Below are 25,212 nucleotides of genomic sequence, written 5' to 3'. Positions count from 1 at the left end.
TCAAAATAAGGCGCATAGTAAAGGGCGATACTTTCGAGCAGATCTAAATAATGTGACGTAGTGACTTAAGCCTGTAGTACACTCTTTGTCTAATGGTCAAATATTTGACCTTCTGACATAATGGTCAAATTTATTTGACATCATGGTTGTTGTTTGCCCGTGTTTGCCCCATGTTAAAATTGGAGAGTGACAAATAATTATCTTTGACCAAATTTTTATCTGTCAAAAAGTTTCAAATATTTGACGCTCGGTCAAAGAGTGTACTACAGGCTTTACTAACACTAATATGTAGTCAGAATGATACACCTTATATGTACATTTACTTTGTAACGAATCAGTACAATAAATATATCCAGTTAGTTCTAACGCAACAGCAACAGTACACTTACATGGTGTCAGAAACTAAATCAAAATTTTTCGGTATTTACTAGTTTGGATGAGAATTGCACTACGGAAATGCAGATAAAACCGACGAGGCTTTACGAGAAGCAAAATATAAATAATAAACGCAAGTAAAAGTGACGAACGAAAAGGAATTTCGAAAGTTATATGAAGCGACAAAATGGCGTATGCAGCGGACTCAGTTGGCTCTGGGCTGAAACCACCAAAGCCGCTAGTACTCAGTGAAAACATGGCTGATCAATGGGCGAAATGGTTTCGCCAATTCAAATGGTTCTCAATAGCGACACAACTGTGTGAAACCGAAGGAAGTCCAGGCAGCTACACTATTGAGTGCAGTTGGTGCCGATTGCATTCGAATTTTCGATACTTTCGGGCTACGCGCAGATCAAGAAAAAGATCTAGATATTATTGTGGCTAAATTCACGGAGTACTTTACACCAAAATCTTGCATAACCTACGAGCGTTATCAATTTAATAAAATAGAACAAAACGAGGACGAATTGTTTGATGTTTTCGCCACGCGAGTACGCGAACAAGCCAACAAATGCTCGTTCAGTGTACTACACGAGTCATTGATTAAGGATAAGTTAATTGTCGGTACAAAATTCACAAAGCTAGTGCCTCAATTATTGAACGACGAGCACTCACTGCAGAAAACCATTGAAATGTGTCGCACATTCGAATTGACATCCATGCAATCTAAGGAGTTACACAACACGGCTAAAATAGAGGTGATTAAATCAGTGAAAAAAGTGGATGATGTCAAGCGAAATAGTGGAAGCATAGCGGAGGAAGTGTTAGATTGTAAACGTTGTGGACGTAGCACAAAAGAGGCTCCTGTCCGGCGTACAATAAGCCCTGCCACTTGTGTGGCACAAAAAGCCACTTTATGGTAATGTGTACAACAAAGAAGTGAACCGAGAGAAAGAAAGAAGATAAAAAAGTTTATGAGCTAAAACAAGTAAATGAATATGATGACTCTGACACTGCGGAGAAATTCTATGTGCACACAGTGGAACAAAAATCTGAAAGCGATCGGTTTGAGAATATATCAGTTGAAGGAATACAATTCATGGTAAAATTGGATACAGGTGCACAGTGTAACGTACTTCTAAAAAGTGCTCTTCGTGATATACCGGTTAATTTGAAACCCTCAAGCACAAAAAATCTGCTGACATACAATGGTCACAAAATACCCGTGCTTGGTGAAATTACACCGATTTGCATGGTCAAAGGTCAGCTCATTCCGATTTCGTTCAAAATAGTCGACGAGAATGTAACACCAGTGCTGGGACGAAAAGCATGCACTGAATTCCAACTAGTGGCTCGCGAGCACGCATTTGATGTGGGGGAGCGAAATCTGTATGATGGATTGGGGTGCTTGAAAAACTACGTTTATGATATTGACTTAGTAGATAACCCGAAATGGGATATACGTCCGTGCAGAAATGTACCCTACAGTATCAGAGATAATGTCAGAAAGGAATTGTTAAACATGGAGCAACTCGGCGTTATTGCAAAAATCCATGAGCCTACGCCAGTAGTAAACGCTATGGTCATAGTGAGGAAGCACGGAAAGTTACGGATATGTATAGATCCGTCACAAGTCAACCAAAACCTTTTGAGAAGACACTACCCTCTTACAACGATTGAGGAGATTGCTGCTCGTTTGAAAAATTCTAGTCGCTTTACTATTCTTGACTGTTGAAGAGGATTCTGGCAAATTAGAGTTACCGAGCGTACGCCAAAGTTTCTCACATTCAGTACACCGTGGGGTCGTTATTGTTGTAAAAGGCTGCCTTTCGGATTAGCGTCTGCACCTGAGATTTTCCAAAGCATAATGCAGAACATAATAGGTGATTTAGAAGGTGTCGAATGCTCTCCCATGTGTTACAAGAGACAACAAAACTGGTAGTCAGTCTACTGCAGGCGGCTGGATTAAAGCTAAATCGAGATAAATGCGTTTTCGATCGACCGTCAATAAAGTTTTTAGGCCATGTCGTCTCTAGTGAAGGCCTAAAAGCAGATGATGAAAAATTAGAAGTGATAAAAAATCCCCAACCACCAAAAAATAAGCAACAGTTGCAACGAGCACTGGGAATGGTTACATACCTTCGTAAGTTCATAAATAATTTATCAGAGATAACAGCTCCTCTGAGAATACTTTTGGGAAAAGGTGTAGATTGGGATTGGAATAAAGAACAACAAATGGCGTTTGACAAACAGTTGATGACTTCTCCCCCCATTCTAGCATTCTATGATGTCAATGCACCTGTTACTCTGTCGGTCGATGCGAGCTCCAAAGCCTTGGGAGCAGTGTTGCTGCAAAACGGTAAACCTATCGCATACGCCTCAAAAGCTCTTTCGCTAGCTGAATTAAATTATCCGCAAATAGAAAAGGAAGCAGCTGCCATTCGTTTTGGGTGCAAGAAGTTTCAGCAATATATATACGGCAAAAAGTTGAAGATAGAAAGCGATCATAAGCCGCTTGAATCGATTTTTCGCAAGCCGCTAGAACGTGCTCCTCCACGATCAAAGCGAATTAGATTGGATGTTGCACAGTACAACCCGCAGGTAGTATACGTAAAAGGGAAAAATATACCGATACCGGATTTACTCAGCCGAGATGTTTTGAACTCCACTGATACAGAGCGTGAAGAGGAACTAGAAGTGCACATTGTGTTGCAGATGTCTAAACATTCAGCTTAGGAACTACGAGAACACGTACGCGAAGATCAAGAACTGCAACTTCTGAGTGCAGTGATTATGGCTGGCTGGCCAGAAAACCGAGCTTTAGTTGAACCGATGATCAGAAAATACTGGCATTTCCGTGATGAACTTGCTGTGTACGAAGGACTGATTTTCAAAACTAACCAAGTGGTTAATCCTCATTCAATGAGACGAAAAATGTTAGCAGTGATACATAGCGGGCATCCGGGTTTGCAAAGTGGCATTAGACGTGCAAAACAAGTGATGTTCTGGATTAACATGGCCAAAGATATTCAGGATATGACTGACGCTTGTCAAATTTGTCAGAAACACATGCGTAGTAACGTAAAACACACAATAGTATCAAAAGAAATTCTGTTGTTGCCTTGTGATAGAGTAGCCACGGATCTGTTCCATTTCCGAGGAAAAGAGTTCATTTTGATTGTCGACTCTAGCTACTTAGATTTCAAGAAGTTATCCGATAAATCTTTTCGTAACATAATTCAGTGCCTAAAAGAATGGTTTTCTGTTCATGGGATACCCCGAGTGCTCGAATCAGACAATGGACCACAATTTTCGTCCCAAGAATTCAGAGATTTTGCAAAGATGTGGTGTTTCGATCATTGCACGTCTAGTCCGATATTCCCGAGAGCTAACGGGTTAGCAGAACGCTACGTACAAACGGCCAAAAATATTCTTAAAAAGTGTGCTGAGGATAAATCAGATGTTCAATTGGCTATGTTGCACGTAAGGGACACTCCACGTTCCGAAGGATTACCAGCATCCTGTGAGAGATTGATGGGTAGACTGCTCCGCTCTAACCTTCCTATTGCATTGGAAAAACTACAACCGAAGACAGTGACGGGAGTCACGGAAGCCCTCGATGCAGAACGGAATCTACAGAAATGTCATGCCGATCGCGGCGCTACCGTACCTAAACATTTTCAGCAAGGAGAATCAGTTCTACTTCAACAAAGTGATAGAACATGGAAACCAGCTACTGTGGTAAAAAGTTTCGATGAAAGATCGTATGCAGTTGATGATGGTGAAAAGGTGCTCAGAAGAAACGCGCACCATCTACGACCGACTACAGTGAAAAACGTTGCGGAATCGGAAGCAGTGCAGAGGGATGAAGTTATGTCAACCAACTACGTAAGAGAAAATCTGAGCGTCTCTCAACCAACACAGCCAGTATCTGGGTCGAATGATACTACACAGCAAACAACACGATCTGGTAGACTCGTCAAGCCTGCTTTGAGGAAAGATTTTGTGTATTACTAAACTTCAAAACAAGAGAGATGTGACGTAGTGACTTACTAACACTAATATGTAGTCAGAATGATACACCTTATATGTACATTTACTTTGTAACGAATCAGTACAATAAATATATCCAGTTAGGTTAGGGGGAGGGCGGATATCATCATTTTGTGGCAAGCTTTGACAAGGGGGGAGGGGGGGTTGTAGTAAAATCGACGTAGCATTTTTTTTAAAAGACTAATTTTTTTGCAGGAAAAATGTATTCTAAAAATACACTAAAACATTGCACAAAGTATTGCAGCGAGATCTGTCGAAATGTTTTTATCTGTGGCATTCTGAAATCTTCTAAAAGCTATGCTACATAAACAATCACTTGGATTTCCAAACACACAATCTGTTTTGAATACAAAAATCGTTGCTTTTTTGTGGTTTTTAATAGTGAAAATTATTAGATACTCGTTTCATTTCTGGAATAGTTTCTGTGTTTTCTGAATCATACTATATTGTTTGAACACCTTTACTTCTTGTACCAAAACGCAAGCCCTTCGAAGCAGAAGATGCAGTCACGAGTCTAAAAGTTGTAAATTAATTGAATTAGACACGGTTTTTTTTTCAAGTATTTTTTGTATGTATGTTACTACAGTCAGGTTTTTATTACGTACCTCGTAAAAAAACCGCGTTAATTCGAAAATCCACGTAAAAAAACGCGCAAATTCAAAAATCCGCGTAAAAAACCGCGTTACTCAAAAATCCGCGTAAAGTGAACCAGCAAGAAGGGCTTGGAAAAAACCCGAGACGCTCTAGAACCAGTATTTCAAATTGTCCTCTTTGACGGTCATTCCGGATCTTTCGGAGGGCGGTGGGTATTTTTTGAACTAAGTCTTCTACTAGATAAACACTTAAACGTTTCTGGTTCCAAACCCAATTTAATTCGAAAATTCGCGAAAAAGTTTTTGAATTAGCGCGGTATCGCGTAAAAAAAGCGCGTTAATTCAAAAATCCACGTTAATTCAAAAATCCGCGTAAAAAACTCGTAAAAAATTCCGCGAATAAAAAATCGCGTAAAAACCTGACGGCATGTATTTCTGTACGTTTTTTTTTCAGAAGCGGTGAGTGGGGGAGGGGGTATTCGAATGCTACGTTTTTTTTTTCAGGGGGGGTTTAGGTTTTGTGACCAAATGCTACGAGGGGGGAGGGGGGGCTTAAAAATCATGAAAAAAATGCTACGTCATTTAAGTATGTTCCCTGAGTTCTAACGCAACAGCAACAATACACTTACAAATAAGGCGTAAAGTAAAGGGCGATACTTTGGAGCAGATCGAAAAGGTTGCATAGTAAAGGGCATGGGCGTAGCCAGAATTTCGATTAGGAGGGGGGGCAAGTTCCTCAAAATTTTAGAAGTAAACAAATGGTATTATAAAAGTATAGAAATAAATACTACAAGTTAGTGATCTACACGGATTTGCCCGGTACTTTTGCCGCTGCAATGTCCTTAGTGGATCAACTGAAAAACCTGTGCAATTCCACGCAACATAGGCCAAGCATGTCAATCAATTATTTTTGATCTGGCTGATACTTTACACAAATGTTTCAATGGGCTAAAAATGTCGTTTTGTGCTAACGTTTGCGTTAAAAAAAATGGACTTTTTTCGGATGGTGGTGAAAAAATAACTAAGGCAGATAATTGAGTTTCATAAATTTCCTATGGAAGGTGATTATGTTAGCTTACTTGCAAAAAAATTTACGATTTGCGTGCGGCCTTCCGGCAGTTAACCGGAACATTCGCCATGGCGGACGAAAACATGCGTGTAGTCATGTTTTTCAATTCTTTTTTTGTTTTATTTATCAATTCCTCCTGAAATTTCGCGACAAAATTGTTGAAGTAGATCTTACTTCAGGCTTGCCAGAAATCCTCGATGAGACGCAACTTGGGAATGTTGGGCGGGTTCGCTAACTTGGGTATCACATCGACATTTAGCCGTTCCATCTCCTCAAACAATCGCCTCGAATAGTGAGCCGACTCCAGATCCAGCCAAAACACCGTGTCTTCGGCCTTTTTTAGTGAACGACGCAACTTCCGGTCGATACTTCGTACTAGTGCTGGGACTATCCAGATTAAAATATCCGGATATCCGGCATCGGATATCCGACAAATATCCAAAATCCGGATCAAACGGATATTCGGATATTATCCGACAGTCAGCCACCGTCTTGGGGAACTTGGTGTGGAATTTCACCTTAGTGCTTACTTCTTTCGTGGTGGAAGTAAAATACAAAGTGCCCTACCAGTCGTTGCCGTCCAGGGTAAGACAGGACTCGTCGTCCATCACCACCGCCACGTCGTGAATTGCTGGGAAAATCGATTTGACCATCTTATTCAGGCGCTGCCGCTGCTTCATTGTCTGCAGCTCCGAGACTAGTGAACGGGTATTGGCCGTCCATGTTCGCCTGACATGTATGTCCATGTTCGCCAAGCACTGTTTGATCGGTTGCACAGACCTCCAGGCCAAGCGCACGCAGCGATGTAGCCACTTTGCCCTCGGTCTTCCTCTTCAGTATCCTTTGGAGCTTCTTGTCGCTCATGGTCGGCGGCCATCCGGAACCGGGCCATGATGTTGTAGATGCCAGAATGGGCGTATCCGGTGTCCACGAACTGCCGCACGATGTCCGTTTTCGACGCGGCGGGGTACCGTTATTTAAACGCACAAATCAAATTTTGTCTGATGACTCATGGGTTAATATGATTGTTGCTGCATGCGTAGTTTCGTGAGTGCTTGTAAAGGTAAACTTATGAAAATTTGACAATTTTTGTCTATTTTTTTTTTAGCGCAAACGTTATTAGAGTTATTGAAAACCAAATTCTGCACCAATTTCAACAATTAGGGGGGGGGGGCAACGGCCCCCCCTGCCCCCCTCTGGCTACGCCTATGGTAAAGGGCGAAACTATAAATTCTCGAATATACAATGTAAAGCGACTGAAATTCAAATTTAAGGTTTACCATGTACGAAGCTTTAACAATTTTGCTTTTATTAGAGTATTTGGATGACAAATATATTGTTCCACCGTTATTTAGGATTTGCATTTTTGATTGAAAACTTTGTTTGTCTTTTTTGAGTTTTGTAAGATTCGCCCTAATCACGAAGTAGTCCGGATATGTCAACATGAGATTACTGAAGAGAAACAGTTTTGTTGGAAATAATAATAATCATAATAATAATAAAAAGACATCTACAAACTTGGTTGTGGTGATACTTCCTTCTTTTTATCTGCCTTGGTTCTGATGTTTGTTTGGATCGGTTATGGTTGGTTGTGTTGTCTCTTTATTTTATTTGCCTGTCCTGATTTAACGATTATCGGAGAAATTCATCCGTTACTGTTTCTAAGTGTGAATCTGTGAATGATGAATTGTTGCCTTTCACCGATATCGTACTTATTTTATCGTGTGAGAGATCAGAAAAAAATGGCAAGAGAAAATAAAAATAAAAAAAAGGAATAAAAATTTGTTTAAGTGTAACAGTATATGAAGAGAAAAAACAACACCTGTACGAAAGAAAGAGTAGAACTGACACATGAATACTAAAGCAAAACGTGATGCGCAAAGAGTGAGATCGAAAACTCTTGTAAAACCGTTGAATTGAGGCTGCAAAGAAAATAATCTCGAGCTTAATATTTCGTACAAAATATGTGTTGTACTTAGAATGCATTTTTTGAATCACACACAATTGTAGTTCAACGAAATTTCTTCAAGTTGTGGTCAATATTGCGAGTGAGGCATTGGAACTCAAACGTTGCGAGTACAAACCTAAAAATTTATTTATTCTCACAAAGTTCATGACACCTTCCAGTGCGTACTTGAAGTCATGCGAAGTTAAATCTGATTAGCAGAACTGTTCAAATAAAATAAAACATGGTTGCCGTGTTTAATACGCTGAGCAGTTCGAAAATGAAAACGGTCGAATTTCGCCTTATGTTTTGTTTACACTTCAGTTGATATCATATGATATCACGTATCTTGATATCAGAATCCAAACATCTAGTTTTTACGGAAAATTTGTAGTATGAAATTTGATATCAAGATTGGTGATATCACATGACATCCACTGTAGTGTGAACGGGTTAATAATCACGCCGCTTAAAAACAACAAAATCAATATCACAGAAATACACCTAGTATATGAGTTTCCTTGTATACGCATCGGCCCGGTATCCAGTTAAGTGTTTAAAAAGAATAAATTCAATGACCGCCCCCTCCTTGCGCTCACTAATGAGATGAATGAAGATTGAAATCATTCAAATACAATCGCTACTATAGCACTCTAGTACAAAATTTAATAGTTAGAAGTTTTTAAGTTTACAGAGAACGAATTTATCTGCCAACAAATAAATTAGACAAAAAATTCTGGAAGGCAGTTGAATGCGAGACCAGTTTCCAGTCAGTGATCGAGTCTTTGCTAGCTTTCCGTTCCCGTTTCATGACTTCCCGTCAACATTTTTATTCATACCTAACAGAATTCACCTACGTTATGAAAACCTACGTTATGAACGTGGGACTACAGGTTGCAAATAGCAGGCTCGATCAGCGTTGCCAACCCTCCAGTTTTTCCTGGATATCTCCAGTTTTTTTGAAGATCGTCAGCGAAACAGCTGAAGGTTGAATATTTCCAATTTTTGAAAATTGTTCCAGTTTTAACCAGTTTTCAGTATTTTGTGCATTCATGCGCCTCGGTTGTAAGATTTTATTCGAAATCTACTCAATTTCAAGTACGCCAGTGACTATAATCTCCATGTGTAAACAATTTTCTTTCAGCCTTTTTGGTTACATGCAATAACACGGTGCAGTATTTTTGAACCGAAAATCAAATAAATTTATGTAAAAGCTTCAAATTTATACATTCAGTTTTCTCCAGTTTTTTATTTTGAATTCTTCCAGCTTTTTATAAAAAAAAGGTTGGCATCGCTGGGCTCGATTAACTAATAAGATGTTTGCCAAAACTAAATTGGCGATACTAAAAGCACATACATAAGACATACGTAACACTCAGGAAGAAATCTTCCAAAAAAGTTGGTACAAAATGAACCACTCGAAAGTACCAACCTCTGTAAAAAAAACCTCTGTTTGAGTAGTTTTTGGAGGTTGTGTACCTGCGCAGCCCTGCATTTGTCTCGTTCCCACTCGAAAAATGCAGCATTGATTTTGTAAACAACTTTTTGACAGTTTCGTAAGGGATTTTGTTGAGGGCTCGAGTAGAGCCGCTATGAAGAAAATTCATTCCGTTCATTTTCGTCGAGCATTTCATATTGGTGTTGGTACCGGGTGATGTGGGGCAAAGAGTACCAAAAAAAAATCGCCAGTGTTACGTATGTCTAAGTATGTGCTAAAAGTATCTTAGACACAAACCATTCTAAATTAACAAATATGTTCAAATTCTTGAAGGAAGCTGACCTGTATGATAAACTTTATGATTTACCTAGAGTTGAATGCGGACAAACCAGCCTCATCACTAATATTAGTTTTTAAAATTATTGTATGTACACAATTATATCACATACATAAGACATACGTAACACTGGCGTTTTTTTCTGGAACACGTTGCCCCATAGTACTCCGTACCTCGTCCTGTCATACTGCTCGACAAATAATGAACAAAATGAATTTTCTTTTTCTCGGCTTTATCGAGCCCCAAAGAAAATCCCGTAAGGAACTGTCAAAAAGTTATTTACAAAATCAATGCAGCATTTTTCGAGTAGGAACGAGACAAATGCAGGGCAGCGCAGGTACACTGCCTTTAAAAACAACTCAAACAGTGATTTTATTCTGAGTGTGGTACCATTCGAGTAGTTCATTTTGTACCAACTTTTTTGGAAGATTTCTTCCTGAGTGTTACGTATGTCTTATGTATGTGCTACAACTGTTTATGTTCAGGTAATTCCTCGCCATTTGAACTGAATCTGTGTAAAATCTGTAAGCTCGAGACTCGATGTCGAATTCTTATGGTTTTTTTAAAGCTCACTTATTGGCAAGCCATCGAGAAATTCCTTTTTATGTTCAAAGACTGAATCAGACAACAACTTCGCCATTTTGATTTCTGTGTATTTTCGCACGAAGAGTTCACGCGATACTTTATTCTGTTTGACGTTGCCAACAGAGGGGATTCACTGCTGTCAAATTTCATATATGTGTGCGTTATCGCAGATCAGCTCTGGTCCGTGACGTTTGTTGGTCCGTGACGTTTGTAACTATGAACGATAATGAGGAAAAAAACACTACACAACACATTCATAAAAGTTTTCCGCGGTTTCTCGAGTTTTGATAAAAAAAACGTTCCAATTCTATAATATTTCACATCGATCAATTTCATAACCAAAAAGAACAAAAACCAAAACAAACACCATGTTGCCGAATATGTTGGTTACACGATGTTTGACAGATAGATCCCCCCTGGTTGCCAAGTTTACGTAGGTGCTACGTGATAAAACATAGTAAGCATGTGTTTTTCACGTAGATGTTATGTTTGTCACTTAAATCATGCAAAATGACAGAAAATGAATACGTATAGGAAATTTCACGTAACAATAATGTGAAAATTATTTAGAGTGTACACGATTGGAATCAATTGTACGCCCAAATCACAATTTACTCTGGTTTTATCAACTGATTACAAAGTATATCGATATTCATTGGCCACTATATCGATATCTATTTTCAATTCCAGTCTATGATACTAAGGAATCTAAATTATTTGATCTTGTGACCAGACCAGTTGTGTTTTCCGAACATTGGTTTTTGTGGCACTTCAAATTATTGAAAACGAGAATGTCGTCAAAAGATAGAATTCCAATTTTTCCTTCGCGAGGGTAGGTATTAATAAAACTGTTAAACCGATGTAAACATTTCTAAATTTATTTTAGTGCCCAGATGCAAATGAAAGCCCGTCTGGCTGGTGCCCATAAAGGTCACGGGTTGCTTAAGAAGAAAGCCGATGCACTCCAAATGAGATTTCGTATGATCCTTAGCAAGATAATTGAGGTAAATTTACTTATGAAAAACTAAATATTTGGAAAATATTCACATCAGTTTGTTCTCTAGACTAAAACTTTGATGGGGGAAGTTATGAAAGAGGCAGCTTTCTCCTTAGCGGAGGCCAAATTCCTTTCTGGAGACTTCAATCAGGTTGTATTGCAAAACGTTACCAAGGCCCAAATTAAAATTCGAACCAAAAAAGATAATGTTGCTGGTGTAACATTGCCAGTGTTCGAATCTTATCAGGATGGGAGTGATACGTATGAACTAACAGGTTTGGCCAAGGGTGGTCAGCAAATGCAGAAGCTGAAAAAAAATTACCAAAGTGCTGTCAAGTTATTGGTAGAGCTGGCTTCCCTTCAAACATCATTTGTCACTTTGGATGAAGTTATCAAAATCACCAATAGACGAGTTAATGCTATTGAACACGGTAAGTTGTGTAAATTGTTGGTATTTGCTTGAATTTTCAAAAAGAGATGTATATGTATTTAGATCTACATATGCAAATATTTTTTTATTTCAGTGATAATTCCAAGAATCGATCGCACATTAGCGTACATTATTTCAGAATTGGATGAACTTGAGAGAGAAGAATTTTACCGTTTAAAAAAAATACAGGTAAGTTCAAAACATTAAATTAAGCTTTTACAAATTTCGAATTCTTTTTATGTCCAAGGTAATTAAAGTTGGCCAACATTAAACACCGAGAAGAAAAAATCTTTAAAAAAATCTTTACCTAATGAAAATTTGTATGCAAGTTACGACGTTTGCATTCAAATGTTTAAATGTTGAACAATAACACTATTATTTTTAATCAATTGGTTTGCTTTTTAACGGCACTCATTGTCACTGGACTCGTTTGTTGCAATATTAAGCGTATACGCTGTCGAAAAACCATTAATATTAACAAAACGGCTTTAACCTTGTCTTCCTCGTCCGATTTCCAACATTTTTCAAGAGGTGGGGGGGATGGTTTCGTAACGGCATAAATTTATAGGTGAAAACTATGCAGGGATATCACATGGCTCCCGTCACATGTGCGCGAATATTTGTTTAAGATCTTCTTCCTAGAATATAATAAGAAAACCCAAAGTGTTTGGGGGCTTAAATCAAAATCTCGCTAGCATGCTTACTTGCTTGTTTTTGTTATATTTTGATATTGAATATGTTTGCATTTTTGAAAATAGAGTACCTGTGCAGTGCACATGTGGCACACAGGGTAGCGAAATCCTGGAAAAACCTGAAATATCATAAAAAACTTTTTACCGAGACGCGATTCTTTTTTAAACGGCTTTTTGATGGATTTTTTCAGCATAAAAGACCAATACGAAACCTCTTGTGTTTAATGTCGTATCCGATCGAATACTTTTTTTCATTAGGATATCAGTGTTGCATTCATCTAGAATGCATTTTTTTGTTCTAAATGCTGAAAAATCTCAGGAGAAATAAGGATATATTTCAGGGAATATAAGAAGAAGCAGCAGGGTGCTGAAAATCTGGGAAAAGCTGGAAAATTAGGGAAAGTCAGGGAGTTCATTTTTCGGTTTGAATAGAGCTGTCACAGCTGAATTTGAATCCATTGGACCCCAGCATTTGGGGATACATGCTAGGCAATCTGGGTGAAGTGACTCTGGACTTTTTCAACCCTGTAAAGATAGTCTGCGTCATTTTGTCTCCTGGCTTTCAGCAATATTGCCCGTGTTTATGCTGATAGTGCGTTGTTCTTTCCCGTTTGTTCCTAATCAATAAAAAAATATGATAACCTGAATCCTGGTGTTTGTTATTTACCGATGTGTTAACATCGTAATGACCATTAATTGATAATTTATGAAGAAAAATTTGTATTGTCAATTATTCAAAAATCGGGAGTCAATTTGAGCATGATTATCCTTTTATGCGGCCACAAATCCTCCGTACCTTCTCTCCTTTCCGGCAAAGCTCCTGGAGCACAACGATGTCGGAGTGGCGGGGTTCTAGCTGATATAGCAGAATCCGGTCGCCACCCTGGGCGTTCAGCGATCTACAATTCCATGTACCGAGCTTCCAATCGTCGTCCTTATTTCGTCGCCTAGGTCGTTGCCAATTCTTCCGGTCCGTATTCAATTCTTAATTGTTCGTAGTAGAGTGAAACCTCCAGGAGTCGATATCGAAGGGACCATCGTCTCAAGGAAATATCGACTCATAGAATAAGTTTTTGAAGACGTCAATTATTCATACAATAAATTGCATAAAGCTGTGTACACTATTTTTGTCATTTTAAACTCACAATATTATTCAATTTTAGTAGCAATAGGTGTCTAAAGTCAATACATGTTGCTTCGCAAATCGATCCCGACCGATTGTTTCCGATATAGCTGCGAATTTGTTTGATATTGATAGAGATTTTATTCTATGATATTGATTGATCATTCAAAATCACAATTCTGAAAAAATGATTCAAAAATGTCAATGTGTAAAATATAATATACTAAAAAATGAGTTTTATTGAAATACTGTAATCGGCAATGTTATATATAGTTAAATTGCAGAAAAAATATACCATGTAAAAGTAACTTTTCCTTTGACAGCAAAAGTTAAAAATAAAATATAAATCTAACATTTTTTGATAAGATTCAAAATTTGCAAATGTTAAAATTAGGAAAATGTAAGTTGTGAGCATGTAATATTTTTTTATTAGAGAGGTTTTTAGGTGATTCACCTCTGCTATTAAATGATTTCTTGCTGGATCCTAAATTTAGTTAGATAATGTTGAAGCAAGATTTTTTACTAACTGTAGAGCTTCCAGTATTATTGCCCTAGAGATTGTTGTTATGTCTAGTTTCGCTAACAAAAATAATCAAAATTCGATCTAGCCTATCACATTTTGACATCAGTCAGCACATTATTCCTTCATTTCTTAGTTTCCTTCATCTTCTGCGGGAATTGAGCTTTCATTCACTTTTTCACGTCAGAGGAACTTGGAATTTGACAACAACATCGGCTCATAGAAACTAAACAACTAGCATAGTTACCACACGGGAACATCGAGCGAAGGAAGCATCGAGTAATAGAAATATCGACTACTGGGAGTGAGTTTGTATGGGAAATCAAAGGGATGAAAATATCATCGAGTACAGGAAAATATCGACTCCTAGAACATCGACTCATGGAGGTTCGACTGTATTTTAATGTTACGGCATGCTGCCTTACTAGAGCTGCGGATGCCTAGTCTCGCGACGGGGCTGCCGTCTTGGGTGTAGCTGGCGAGACGCCGCATTTCATAATTCAGCCGTCCGCTCCGGATCAGACGCTGTTTGAGCCGCCCTAACATGGGGAACAGACGCTCGGACCAGCTGCCCTCCTAAGATAGCAGCTACCCCTTCCCTGTCAGCATACGACCAAGCTTCCAATCCATTCCCAACGTGGAGGTAGGGATAGGAGTTGCTGGGCATTATGCTTTGGACCACACTGGGGTCAATTCTATGCCAACTAGTACGGGTGTACTGCTGGTACGCACTGCCCAGCCGTTTACCAACCAGTACTACCAGAGCGGCGGCACAACCAATGAGCTGGGTACCGGCTTTATAGTGCTGGGCAGGATGCAGAGTCGTGTGATCAAGTGGCAGGCGATTAGCGACAGGATGTGTTTGTTGAGAATAAAAGGCCGGTTCTACAACTACACTACACACCACCTTTTAATAGCTGAAAATCAGCAGAATTTTGCTGATTTTTGGTGTGCTGTGTTTCCAGCATCTGTTCAGCAAAATGAAATTCGCTGATCATTCAGCAATGCTCAATTGCATAAAAGTGACATATCGTTTGCTGCATGTTCAGTAGAACAAAATACAACTTGCTGGTTGTCGGCAATTACAATTTGCTGCACATTCAGCAAAACGTAAATCAATTTGCTGGTTAACCAGTTAGTTTAAGGGAACATTGTTCCCTCAGGCAGCAGCTTTTATCCACCCATCGGATCATAGCCAAATTAATGTTGAACTTAAGATGTATGTTTATCATATCAACTTTTAAGTTCATCTAGCCCAACAGTAACTTTGCTATGGTCCCATAATCGCTATCAGGAACTTAGCGATGATCCCGTACCAGCTGCACAGCGGTTTGGCGCGTTTGACTAATGACAGCTTGACGTATAGTTTTTTGACATACCAATTCTTCCGCTGGATTCCAGCAAACATTCATTCACTGTTTTCTGTTCAGCAAATAGTTTTGCTGTATTTTTGCGAAGCACTGAATCGATTACTGGTCTTCAGTAAATTGGTCAATGGAATACTGGTTTACAGTAAAAATAAAATTACTGAACGAAATTCAGTAAATTGAAGAACTGAGTTTCAGTAACATTTTGAAAAAAAATGCTGTGAATCAGCAAACAAGTGGTTTGCTGATACGCTTTCAGCAATGTACTTTACTGAACCATGGAAAGAAATTTTGGTTATATCCTCAATGTGCACTGCCCTCACGAAGGAAAACCCGATGTAGAGAAAGAAGAGTTCTACGCACAGCTGGAGAAACTCTTCGATAGCTGCTCGCGTAGAGACATCAAGATCGTCATCGGGGACATGAACTCGCAGATCGGTAGGGAAGAAATGTACAAGCCGGGGATCGGCCCGCGAAGCCTGCACACCGTGACGAACGACAACGGCCAGCGATGCGTAAACTTCGCAGCTTTCCGAGGACCGGCAGTCCGAAGTACCTTCTTTCCCCGTAAGGACATCCACAAAACCACCTGGAGATCACCTGACTAACGTACAGCAAATCAAATTGACCATGTCTCATCGACGGCAGCTTCTACTCAGACATTACAAACGTACGTACCTATCGCGGTGTGGATATTGGCTCGGACCACTACCTAGTTGCGGTATCATTACGCTCAAAACTGTCGACCGTATACCACGCGCGACACCGCCAAACCTCGCGGTTTAACATTAAGCAGCTCCGGAACTCCCAGGCTGCGGAGGAATACGCGCAACAGCTTGAAGCGGTGCTACCCACAGCGGAGGGGCTGGGCGCATTGCCTCTTAAAGACGGCTGGTGCAGCATGCGCACAGCTATCGGTGAGACCGCAATGGCGACACTAGGAGTGGAAGCACCGAGTGGCAGAAACGACTGGTATGACGGGGTGTGCGAGGCAGCGGTGAATGAGAAGAACCGGACCTGGGCGATATACCTGGGCAGGTCAACGAGAGAGAACAAGGCCAATTACAAACGGGCACGGAACGACATGATCACGATTCTCAGACGAAAGAAACGCCAGCAAGAGGATCGTGAACATGAGGAGCTGGAGCAGCTGTACCGTGCCAGTGAAACGCGGAAATTCTATGAGAAGGTAAACCAGTCCCGCAGATGCTATGTGCCGCTAGCCGACATATGCAACGACGCGGATGGGAACCTTTTGCGGATGCCAGCGAGGTGGTCGACAGGTGGAAAGAGTACTTCGATGGACACCTGAATGGCGAAACAGTAAACAGAAGCGGAGCAAAAACTGACCTAGGAGCACCAGCAGCGGATGACCGAGTATCAGCCCCCGATATTCATGAAGTTCTTTGTGAGAGCGGGAAGCTGAAAAACAATAAAGCCGCAGGCAAAGGCGGACTGCCGAGCGAGCTCTTGAAACAGCGAAGAGAGGCGCTGGCATTTGTCATTTCCAGGATTTGGGAGGAGGAAAAACTGCCAGACGAGTGGATGGAGGGAGTCGTCTGTCCCATCTACAAGAAGGGCGACAAGCTGGAGTGCCGCAACTACCGCGGTATCTTGCTTATCAATGCCGCCTACAAAATACTCTCACAGATCCTGTTCCGTCGTCTATCACCTTTAACCAGGAGGTTCGTGGGTCAGTACCAAGCGGGTTTCATGGGAGCCCGTGCCACCACGGACCAGATCTACTCAATCCGACAGATCTTACAGAAATGTCGCGAGTACAACGTACCCACACATTACATCTTCATTTACTTCACGGCGGCCTATGATACAGTCGAACGAGAACAGGTATGGCAGATCATGCACGACTACGGATTTCCGGATAAACTGACTCGATTGATCAGAGCCACCATGGCGCAAGTGATGTGCTACGTGCGTGTTTCCGGGATACTCTCGAGTCCCTTTGAATCGCGCAGAGGGTTGAGACAAGGTGATGGACTTTCCTGTTTGCTGTTTAACACCGCCCTTGAGGGTGTGATCCGGAGAGCGGGCATCGACACGAGGGGCACAATTTTCACAAGGTCTGTTCAGCTTCTGGGCTTCGCGACTGGCGAAACACAGCCCAAAACCGAGCAACATGGCGACAAATTCTTGATACAGCACGAGCCACCACGGCTCTCGTCTGATTGGTAAGGTAAGGTATCCTTTTATGCATATCAAAATAAAACTATCTTTTTAGGGATAAGAAGATAACTTTGAGAAGCGTTTGCGCCCCGTACTCGAATGCAAAGGTGAAACATTTGAATTGAACTTGCGGTGCGCCCTATTCATGAGCCATTCTGGCATCCCTGATTCTCAGTCGCCGCAGTGAGAAATGAGCGTGAGAGAACTACCGTTAAACTTGTTCAAACAAGTTCGGGTTTTCTATCATTCCATTCTTGTAATCGACGCCAACCAGACGCCACAATAAAGTAGTTTTGTTAAGTTAGATACCATCCAGTGTTTCATTACACACACCTTAAACTCATTCAACTGCGACTTTACTACTCTACCATGATATTAATAAAAAAAAATTAAAAAACAACTATCTATTTCTATCATCTTACCTTTCTGGTCTTAATGAAGTGGGTTGGGTGGGGAAAAGTCCATCTGCGAAATTCGTTTAAATGCGCGTAAAAACCCCACCATCTTTTGATTGAACAATAACAGGGTGGCGACTACTGGGAAAAACCGGGAGAACCAGGGAATATCGGGGAACTAATTTTTAGATCAGGGAAATCAGGGAATTTAAAAAGTCATCAGGGCAAATTTCAGAAGCTTGGGATTTTTTCACGGAGTTAGTTCTGAATTGAATTTATTTCAGTGTATTCTATGTGGGCGCTCACCAGCAAACCTACACAACCCAATAATAATTTGGAAACTTATTTGCTTTTCCGACGCGAAAACGAAATAGTTCCATCGCTAAAAATTTCAAGTATATTTGTTAAACTGTAATCAAAGTTTAGATTTCAGTTAAATTCCCACAGGGAATGGATTAGAGCATTGTAACACGGGAACTTTGTACAGTAAAACTTTCTGCGAATGAATCGCAGGGAACTGATGATACCTTGTACAGGACTCGTAACGGTTAGATAATGTAGCAGTAGTGACTCGATTGACCAAAATATCAAGTAATAGGGCTTTAAATTTTTTTAAAGTATCCAAATATGTACTAACAAGTCATTAAGTAGGGCGCGCATTTTATGCTAATGACTACGTTTTTTTTTTCTTATGAAAACCAGTGGTTAGACAAGAATTTGTTCTCCGGTCTCTTCCACTTCATCATCATCACGTCCACAATTGCTTCCGAACTATTAACGCACCTTCTAACATCGCCTGAACAAGCTTCACTATTGCCATTGTCATATTCCAGTAATCAAAAAAGGTGATTACTTTCTTGCAACTGATTAACAAAAAACTCAAAGACTTGCTCAGTAGTTCGAGTGTGTTCATAACTCGAAATATGGTGAGTCTAATTAAAGACGAAGTCACACGTTAATGTTATCAAATTTATGCCCCGGAATATTCTACCAGCAGGATTAATTGAAACTAACTTTAATGAGATTAAATCTATTACTAAAATTTTCAAAAATATATAAGCACCTGGTGATGATGGGATTTTGAACATTTCAAAGTTCTTCTTGAGAAATTTTCAGAAATTGTTTCAAAATAAATATTTCGCCAAATTATGGAAAAATGCCAAAAATACACCAATTTTAAAGCCGGATAAGAATCCAGTTGAAGTTTCAAGTGCAGCTGCTACTCTATACATAAAAAAGCAATCGACAGTGTTTAGCATAAAGATTTCATTGCGAAATTGTGAATTTCTAATTTTCTAATTTTTACAGTCAAGATTCTTATAAAACAATTATTGAACTGATCCAACCAGAATTCCAAATCTGATTGATTTTCTTGTCCAAGCAGGTGTGTCTTAATTCACAACACTGTTTCTGTGAATTTTGGTACTCCTAGACGTTTCGGAAATGCCTTAAGTCTTCAGGAACTTCAATAAAAAAATTAATTTGAATTTGAATTAATTTGAAAAGTCAGGGAAAAAAATTTGAACATCAGGGAAATCGAGGAGTATCAAAGAATTTATTTTTGGAAATTGAGTCGCCACCCTGATTAACATTTTTAAACTAAGTCAAACAATAATATAGCATGAATAAAGTGTATCACTTTCACGGTGACACTCTGTACATAAGATTTTTGTGCTAATGATGGTGAATTTATTTTCATTTTGGGTATCGGTTCTATTATCGACAGGTTTGACCAATTATCGTATATTTTCGTCAGGTTTGTCCATTATCATCTTACATGATGGCTGTTCATATTGCAGAGCACTTTATTACAAAAGATTAGTTCTCTAGGGACTATCCATTTTTGATGTAACGCATTAAGAGGGGCGGAGGAAGGGTTTGTAAGGGGGTTTCGAAAAGATTTGGATTGCGAATTGATTGAAGAAGAGGAACTAAATATGGATGGTCTTTCAGAAATCAGCAATGATGCTGCAGTTACTGCCTCGGCTTTCTATGTCGTCGATATGCGACTCCATCAACAGAATCCTTGGACTAAGGATTAAACGCCTTTTCTAGTTATCTTTTATAATCTTTTCCTTTTTTAGTTTCAGTTTTTCGTTCTAATTTAAAAAAATGCGAATTTTTGCAATTTCCGCAATTTTTAGTCAATTATAACCAAAGAAGAGGGAGAGAGATATAAAAACGTAACGTAATTCGGGGAGTAGGAAGTTGTGACAGTTTGTGACAAAAGAAAGGGGGGAGTTATTTTTTCCAAATTTAATCCCTCGGACGATAATAGGACAAACCTGACGATAATAAAGCCGATACCCTATTTCTTAAATATGTGACAGTTATTTCGTACGATGGTCCTTATTACAAAAGTCGAGTAAGCTCGACTTGTCCATGTATGATGAGACAAGTTAGATGTCGAAGTTTCTGTAAAACGGCACAATATCTCGTAATTTCCAGAATTTCGTTGCCATATGACGCATGAATATTTTGCATGAATAAGTAGACGGAGAATTCTCTCAGTCCACAGTGGTTCGAATTTTATGGCAAGGGCGGTCATAAATCATATTTTTACAGTTTTGCTCTTGAAAATTACTGAAATCGACAGAATTAGGTGTTTTTCGACTAAAACAAACTTTTCTGGGACTGCCATCATCCAACTTGTTTAAATTCTCTGGCATTGCCATTATTATGCATGCATAAAAGGGTGCCAATCGAATACAGGGAAGAGTTTGACCATTGAATTTCAAAATACGGCAGCTTTCAAAAGTTTTGCCTTCTCGAAAAAAGTCCCTATGCAAAATTTGAGCACAATCTGGTTTCGTTAAGTGAACCCTCAAAGCGATTAAAGTTTGATTTTTCTTCTTTCACGTTATTCTTCTGGAATAACTTAAAAAAAATTGATATTTTTTAAAAAAAACTCCCGTATATCAACACCAAATATAAAAACTCGAATATAGACAAATGTTCAAGAACAAATTTGTAAATTTGAGCTGAATGTACCACAACCCTTCTAAGAAACTATGTAAAAAGTATGAAATTCAAACGAAAAAGTAACCATCTTTAGCCGCTTGTCATCGACTAAGATGCAAATATATGCAGCTGGAACCTTTAACAAATCTTTTTTATGTCCCAAATCTTTCGTTTGGTGGTAATTTGGTGATAGTATCTCGCGCGGAACCGGAGTTGCCAATAAAATTTGTATTTAAACTGTAAGAATGCTAAAGAAAAAACTGGATTTAAAAAAAAATTTAATGAATAGCATAAAAAATGCAATAGAGCTTAGAGCGTGATGGTAACAATCCAATGTTAGTTTTAAATATAGCAAAAAATCACTCATTTAAATCAGAACTGTCCTGTTTGGATTTCAAAAAAATTTGATGAATAGCATAAAAAATGCAATAGAGCTTAGAGCGTGATGGTTACAATCCAATGTTAGTTTTAAATATAGCAAAAAATCACTCATTTCAATCAGAACTGTTCTGTTTCTTTTAATTTTATTGTTATCTCCTAGAAAATTAAAAATTGCCTAATCAATTTATATCAAAATTAAGAAAATGAACTTTACTTTAACGTTTAACAAGAGTACTGATGCAACATTTTTAAAGGTTACATCTGTGAAGTTTAAGTTCCAATTATCTTTGACTTCGCCATGTTTTGGTATCTAATCATTCGAACATATTTTAAACGCAACAGAAATTATTCTGAAGAATGCCGCCTGTATATGACATGTTTGAGATCGATTGTTTTTATTTTTAAATAGGGTATCGAACGTCTTCGTTAGTGGTTTTCTTCGGCAGCTTTTCTGCCGCAATCTTATGCAAAAACCTGCCGAAGAAAACCACTGACGAAGACGTTCGATACCCTAACATATTAAGCTATTAAGCTATCACAGGAATTGATTTTTTCCACGATCTGGTAAAATCTATTTGTCAGTTTCTGAGTAAAGCTTATCTTACTTTCCTTTTTCATGCTATGTAGTTTATATTTTGGCCGTGTTTCGTGCGAGAAAATAGAATCGGCTGGAAACGTAGATAAGAATTGTTACAATGATTTAACATATTAAGCTATTAAGCTATCACAGGAATTGATTTTTTCCACGATCTGGTAAAATCTATTTGTCAGTTTCTGAGTAAAGCTTATCTTACTTTCCTTTTTCATGCTATGTAGTTTATATTTTGGCCGTGTTTCGTGCGAGAAAATAGAATCGGCTGGAAACGTAGATAAGAATTGTTACAATGATTTAACACTATACAACATTTACGTTCTAAAAATATTTCCGAAAACCAATCGGAGCTTGAGTACATAAAAAATCGGGATAAAACTGGGAAATAAACAAAAAACTGGAAGACTCTGGGATTAAACTGTTTGACTGGATCACTCAAAATAAACTGGAAGAATCCAGTTTAAACTGGAACATTGGCAACTCTGCGCGGAACACATTTCAAAGTTTACATGAATTTAAGTATGAGTGGTGCTCGCTGACTTCATTACTACGTTCCCTGTTACGACTAGTTCTGATTATAGTTTAACACATACCTATCCAATCAACACCGTAATAGCAAAACAAACCTGTTTTCTGAAGGCTCATGATGAAAATAAGCAGATGAAGCAATTGAATTTGTTCTACAGCGGATATGTACACAATGTAAAAAAAACGTCTGTTTAAGTTGATTTTGCAAGTGTCACACACCTTCCCTTGTCTCGTGCTCAAAAGTAAACTGTTTATAAAATAGGCCAACAAAAACAGCTTTTCTGCATTCTCAGGTCTATAACCGATCCATTTAATCAATAATAGCCAGAAAACAAAAAAACTTTTTTTTTATTTTTGGCCTATGGGCGAACCACTGTGCAGTCGTGAGTATTGGCAAGTTCTTCGTGTGAAGGTACGATTGGGACTGCCTGCCAGGGTTTGAAAGAAGACGCCGTGATAAACCATATAAATATGACATTACCGACACAGTCAAGTTGTAGAAGACCATTTGTTAGTCGGCAACTTTTTAACTTGGGACTGATGGCTAAAGATTTCTGGCTCGAGTCTAGGATGGCGTCACAAACAATAGTACAGTCGGTCGAAGTTAATGACAGGATTATTGCCTCCAGCATTTCCAAAAATTCTATATTGCTATATTTGCTGCAGTTTGGATGGCCCTGCGCCCGCAAGGTCACGAGATTTTTTTGATGATTGTACCCTTGCATTTCTATTTGATGACGCTATTTCAGTCAACCGTTGCCGTTGGTTTGCGATCTCACTTGAGCATAATCGGTGACATTGCAGTTTCGAACATCCTGCTCGTAAACGCTTTATGATATGATGTATACCAAATGTTCAGGGCCAAATTTAATTAGATTTTTCTTTTTCAGGATAAAAAACGTATTGCCAAAAAGAAAGAAGAAGCTCGGAAGGCAGCATTGCTGGAGAAAGGTATCGATGTTCGAAGTCAGGCAAACCTGCTCGATGAAGGTGATGATGATATTCTATTTTAAAAATCACACATGCTAAGCCTCCCCATAAAAAGTAAGGAGGTTTGAAAAGAAAAACAGTAAAAGGTTTTGAGTAAACACATGTAATATTATGTTACATAATAATATTGTTATTGTAAAATATTTTTAACTTCCCCTATGTTATGTCTGCGCAGTCAAAAGAGATATCCGCTTTTTTCGATAAGTTTCGCTTTATCAATAAAATAAAATATATATATATATATATATATATATATATATATATATATATATATATATATATATATATATATATATATATATATATATATATATATATATATATATATATATATATATATATATAAATTAATGTTGGGCTACTAAATACACCATCAAAACAGCATACATTTATTTTTTCTATCTTATAAAAGAACCTCAATGACCGACACCAGAATGAATAATGAATAAATGGAGCTGTATAAGACGAACAAAAGTCTCATAAAGTTCACACAGAAAAAGAATTTCTTTTAATTTATACTATTTTGTTCATAGGGTAATAGAAATGAATTCAGACACACTTTTTTTTTTTATCTAGATGGTTAAATAAAATAAATGAGTAAATGAATAAGGGGCCATCCACATACGACGTGGACAGCTTTGGGGGGGGGGGGGGGGGATTGGCTAATGTCCACGGTCCACACAATTTTTTTAGCATTTATATGAGCAGTTGTCCACGGAGGGGGAGGGGGGTCAAAATCATTAAAAATCTGTCCACGTGGTATGTGGATGGCCCCTAAAGGACTTTTTAAAATTCACAAAGAGTTTTGACGTAGGACTACGTCTATCTGGAAGTTAGGTACCTATATTTGAAAATCTAGTAATTCAACCAGGGAAAAGTGGTCAGGTTTTGAGCGCTTATATTTCATTCATATATAATCAGGTTATCGAGGTTTTGGCATCAAAAAGCAAAGCCTTGATGATACATTCTGATTCGGAACTTGACCTTCTGTTTATTATACACAGACTTCGCAGCCAACTGTTTAGAGTACAGGACAATTGCGGGGCTAGCGCTACGATCGCTAATTCAAATATTTTTCTTGTCATCACAAGCTACGAACAAATGCTTTTCTATTTGGGGCCATCAACATTTCACGTGGACAGCTTGGGGGGAGGGGTCTGTATAATGTACACGGTCCATACAAAAGTTTTAGAATTTATATGGGAGGTGAAAATCGTTAAAAATCTGTCCACGTGGAATGTGGATGACTCCTTTGAATATCTGCGAAGTGCAGATGCCATCATAAATAAGGTTTCGTTCATATATTTTATCTATATTAATTATTGTTCAAAGCGCTCTAATGTCTCAGCAAATAAAAATGCACTGCTACATAAATAAATATAGAAACATACCGTAGTCCTACGTCATGAGGTCGTGTTTTGACACCACCCTCCTACTATTTTATTATTCAAAGAATTTTAAATATTTATTCAAAATTAAGTAGATGTAAACAATATTAAAAAAGTTGGCAACAACAGCACAAAATAATGTTTAAATCTCAGCAAACTTTTTACGGATAACAAGTAAAATGTCTTCTTTTGATGGATAACAAAAGTATGGGGTCATCTCGCCCATGTTATACTGCCGAAGGGGGTAAGTTTTTCTCGACGATTACTTT

The 25,212-nt window shown here is 38.6% G+C and overlaps 2 protein-coding genes and 1 long non-coding RNA gene across 3 annotated transcripts; 2 read left to right on the top strand and 1 right to left on the bottom strand.

Moving 5' to 3' along the window:
• Nucleotides 1-3,168: 3,168 nt before the first annotated feature.
• Nucleotides 3,169-4,392, top strand: LOC129720173 (uncharacterized protein K02A2.6-like). The gene has a single exon (XM_055671610.1). The coding sequence runs from the start codon at nt 3,169-3,171 to the stop codon at nt 4,390-4,392; it is 1,224 nt and encodes a 407-aa protein (XP_055527585.1).
• A 6,674-nt stretch (nt 4,393-11,066) lies between these two features.
• Nucleotides 11,067-23,791, top strand: LOC129726110 (V-type proton ATPase subunit D 1). Its single transcript, XM_055682766.1, has 5 exons — nt 11,067-11,227; nt 11,282-11,399; nt 11,460-11,823; nt 11,917-12,011; nt 23,456-23,791. Exons 1-5 carry the CDS (start codon nt 11,187-11,189, stop codon nt 23,576-23,578), a joined length of 741 nt encoding a protein of 246 aa, XP_055538741.1. The 5' UTR covers nt 11,067-11,186; the 3' UTR covers nt 23,579-23,791.
• Nucleotides 11,892-22,736, bottom strand: LOC129726114 (uncharacterized). Its single transcript, XR_008728246.1, has 3 exons — nt 22,664-22,736; nt 12,527-12,633; nt 11,892-12,460 (listed from the first exon to the last, which is right to left on the bottom strand). It is a non-coding gene; the product is annotated as an uncharacterized LOC129726114 (long non-coding RNA).
• Nucleotides 23,792-25,212: the final 1,421 nt, after the last annotated feature.

Source organism: Wyeomyia smithii, chromosome 2, assembly GCF_029784165.1.
Source record: "Wyeomyia smithii strain HCP4-BCI-WySm-NY-G18 chromosome 2, ASM2978416v1, whole genome shotgun sequence".
Lineage (NCBI taxonomy): Eukaryota > Metazoa > Arthropoda > Insecta > Diptera > Culicidae > Wyeomyia > Wyeomyia smithii.
This window is presented reverse-complemented; position numbering and strand designations above follow the sequence as displayed.

Coding starts and splice junctions, on each gene's coding strand:
- LOC129720173 (XM_055671610.1), top strand. CDS start 3,169: ATGGCTGGCTGGCCAGAAAACCGAGCTTTAGTTGAACCGATGATCAGA.
- LOC129726110 (XM_055682766.1), top strand. CDS start 11,187: ATGTCGTCAAAAGATAGAATTCCAATTTTTCCTTCGCGAGG. Junction 11,228..11,281: donor CCAATTTTTCCTTCGCGAGG/GTAGGTATTAAT, acceptor AATTTATTTTAG/TGCCCAGATGCAAATGAAAG. Junction 12,012..23,455: donor ACCGTTTAAAAAAAATACAG/GTAAGTTCAAAA, acceptor TTTCTTTTTCAG/GATAAAAAACGTATTGCCAA.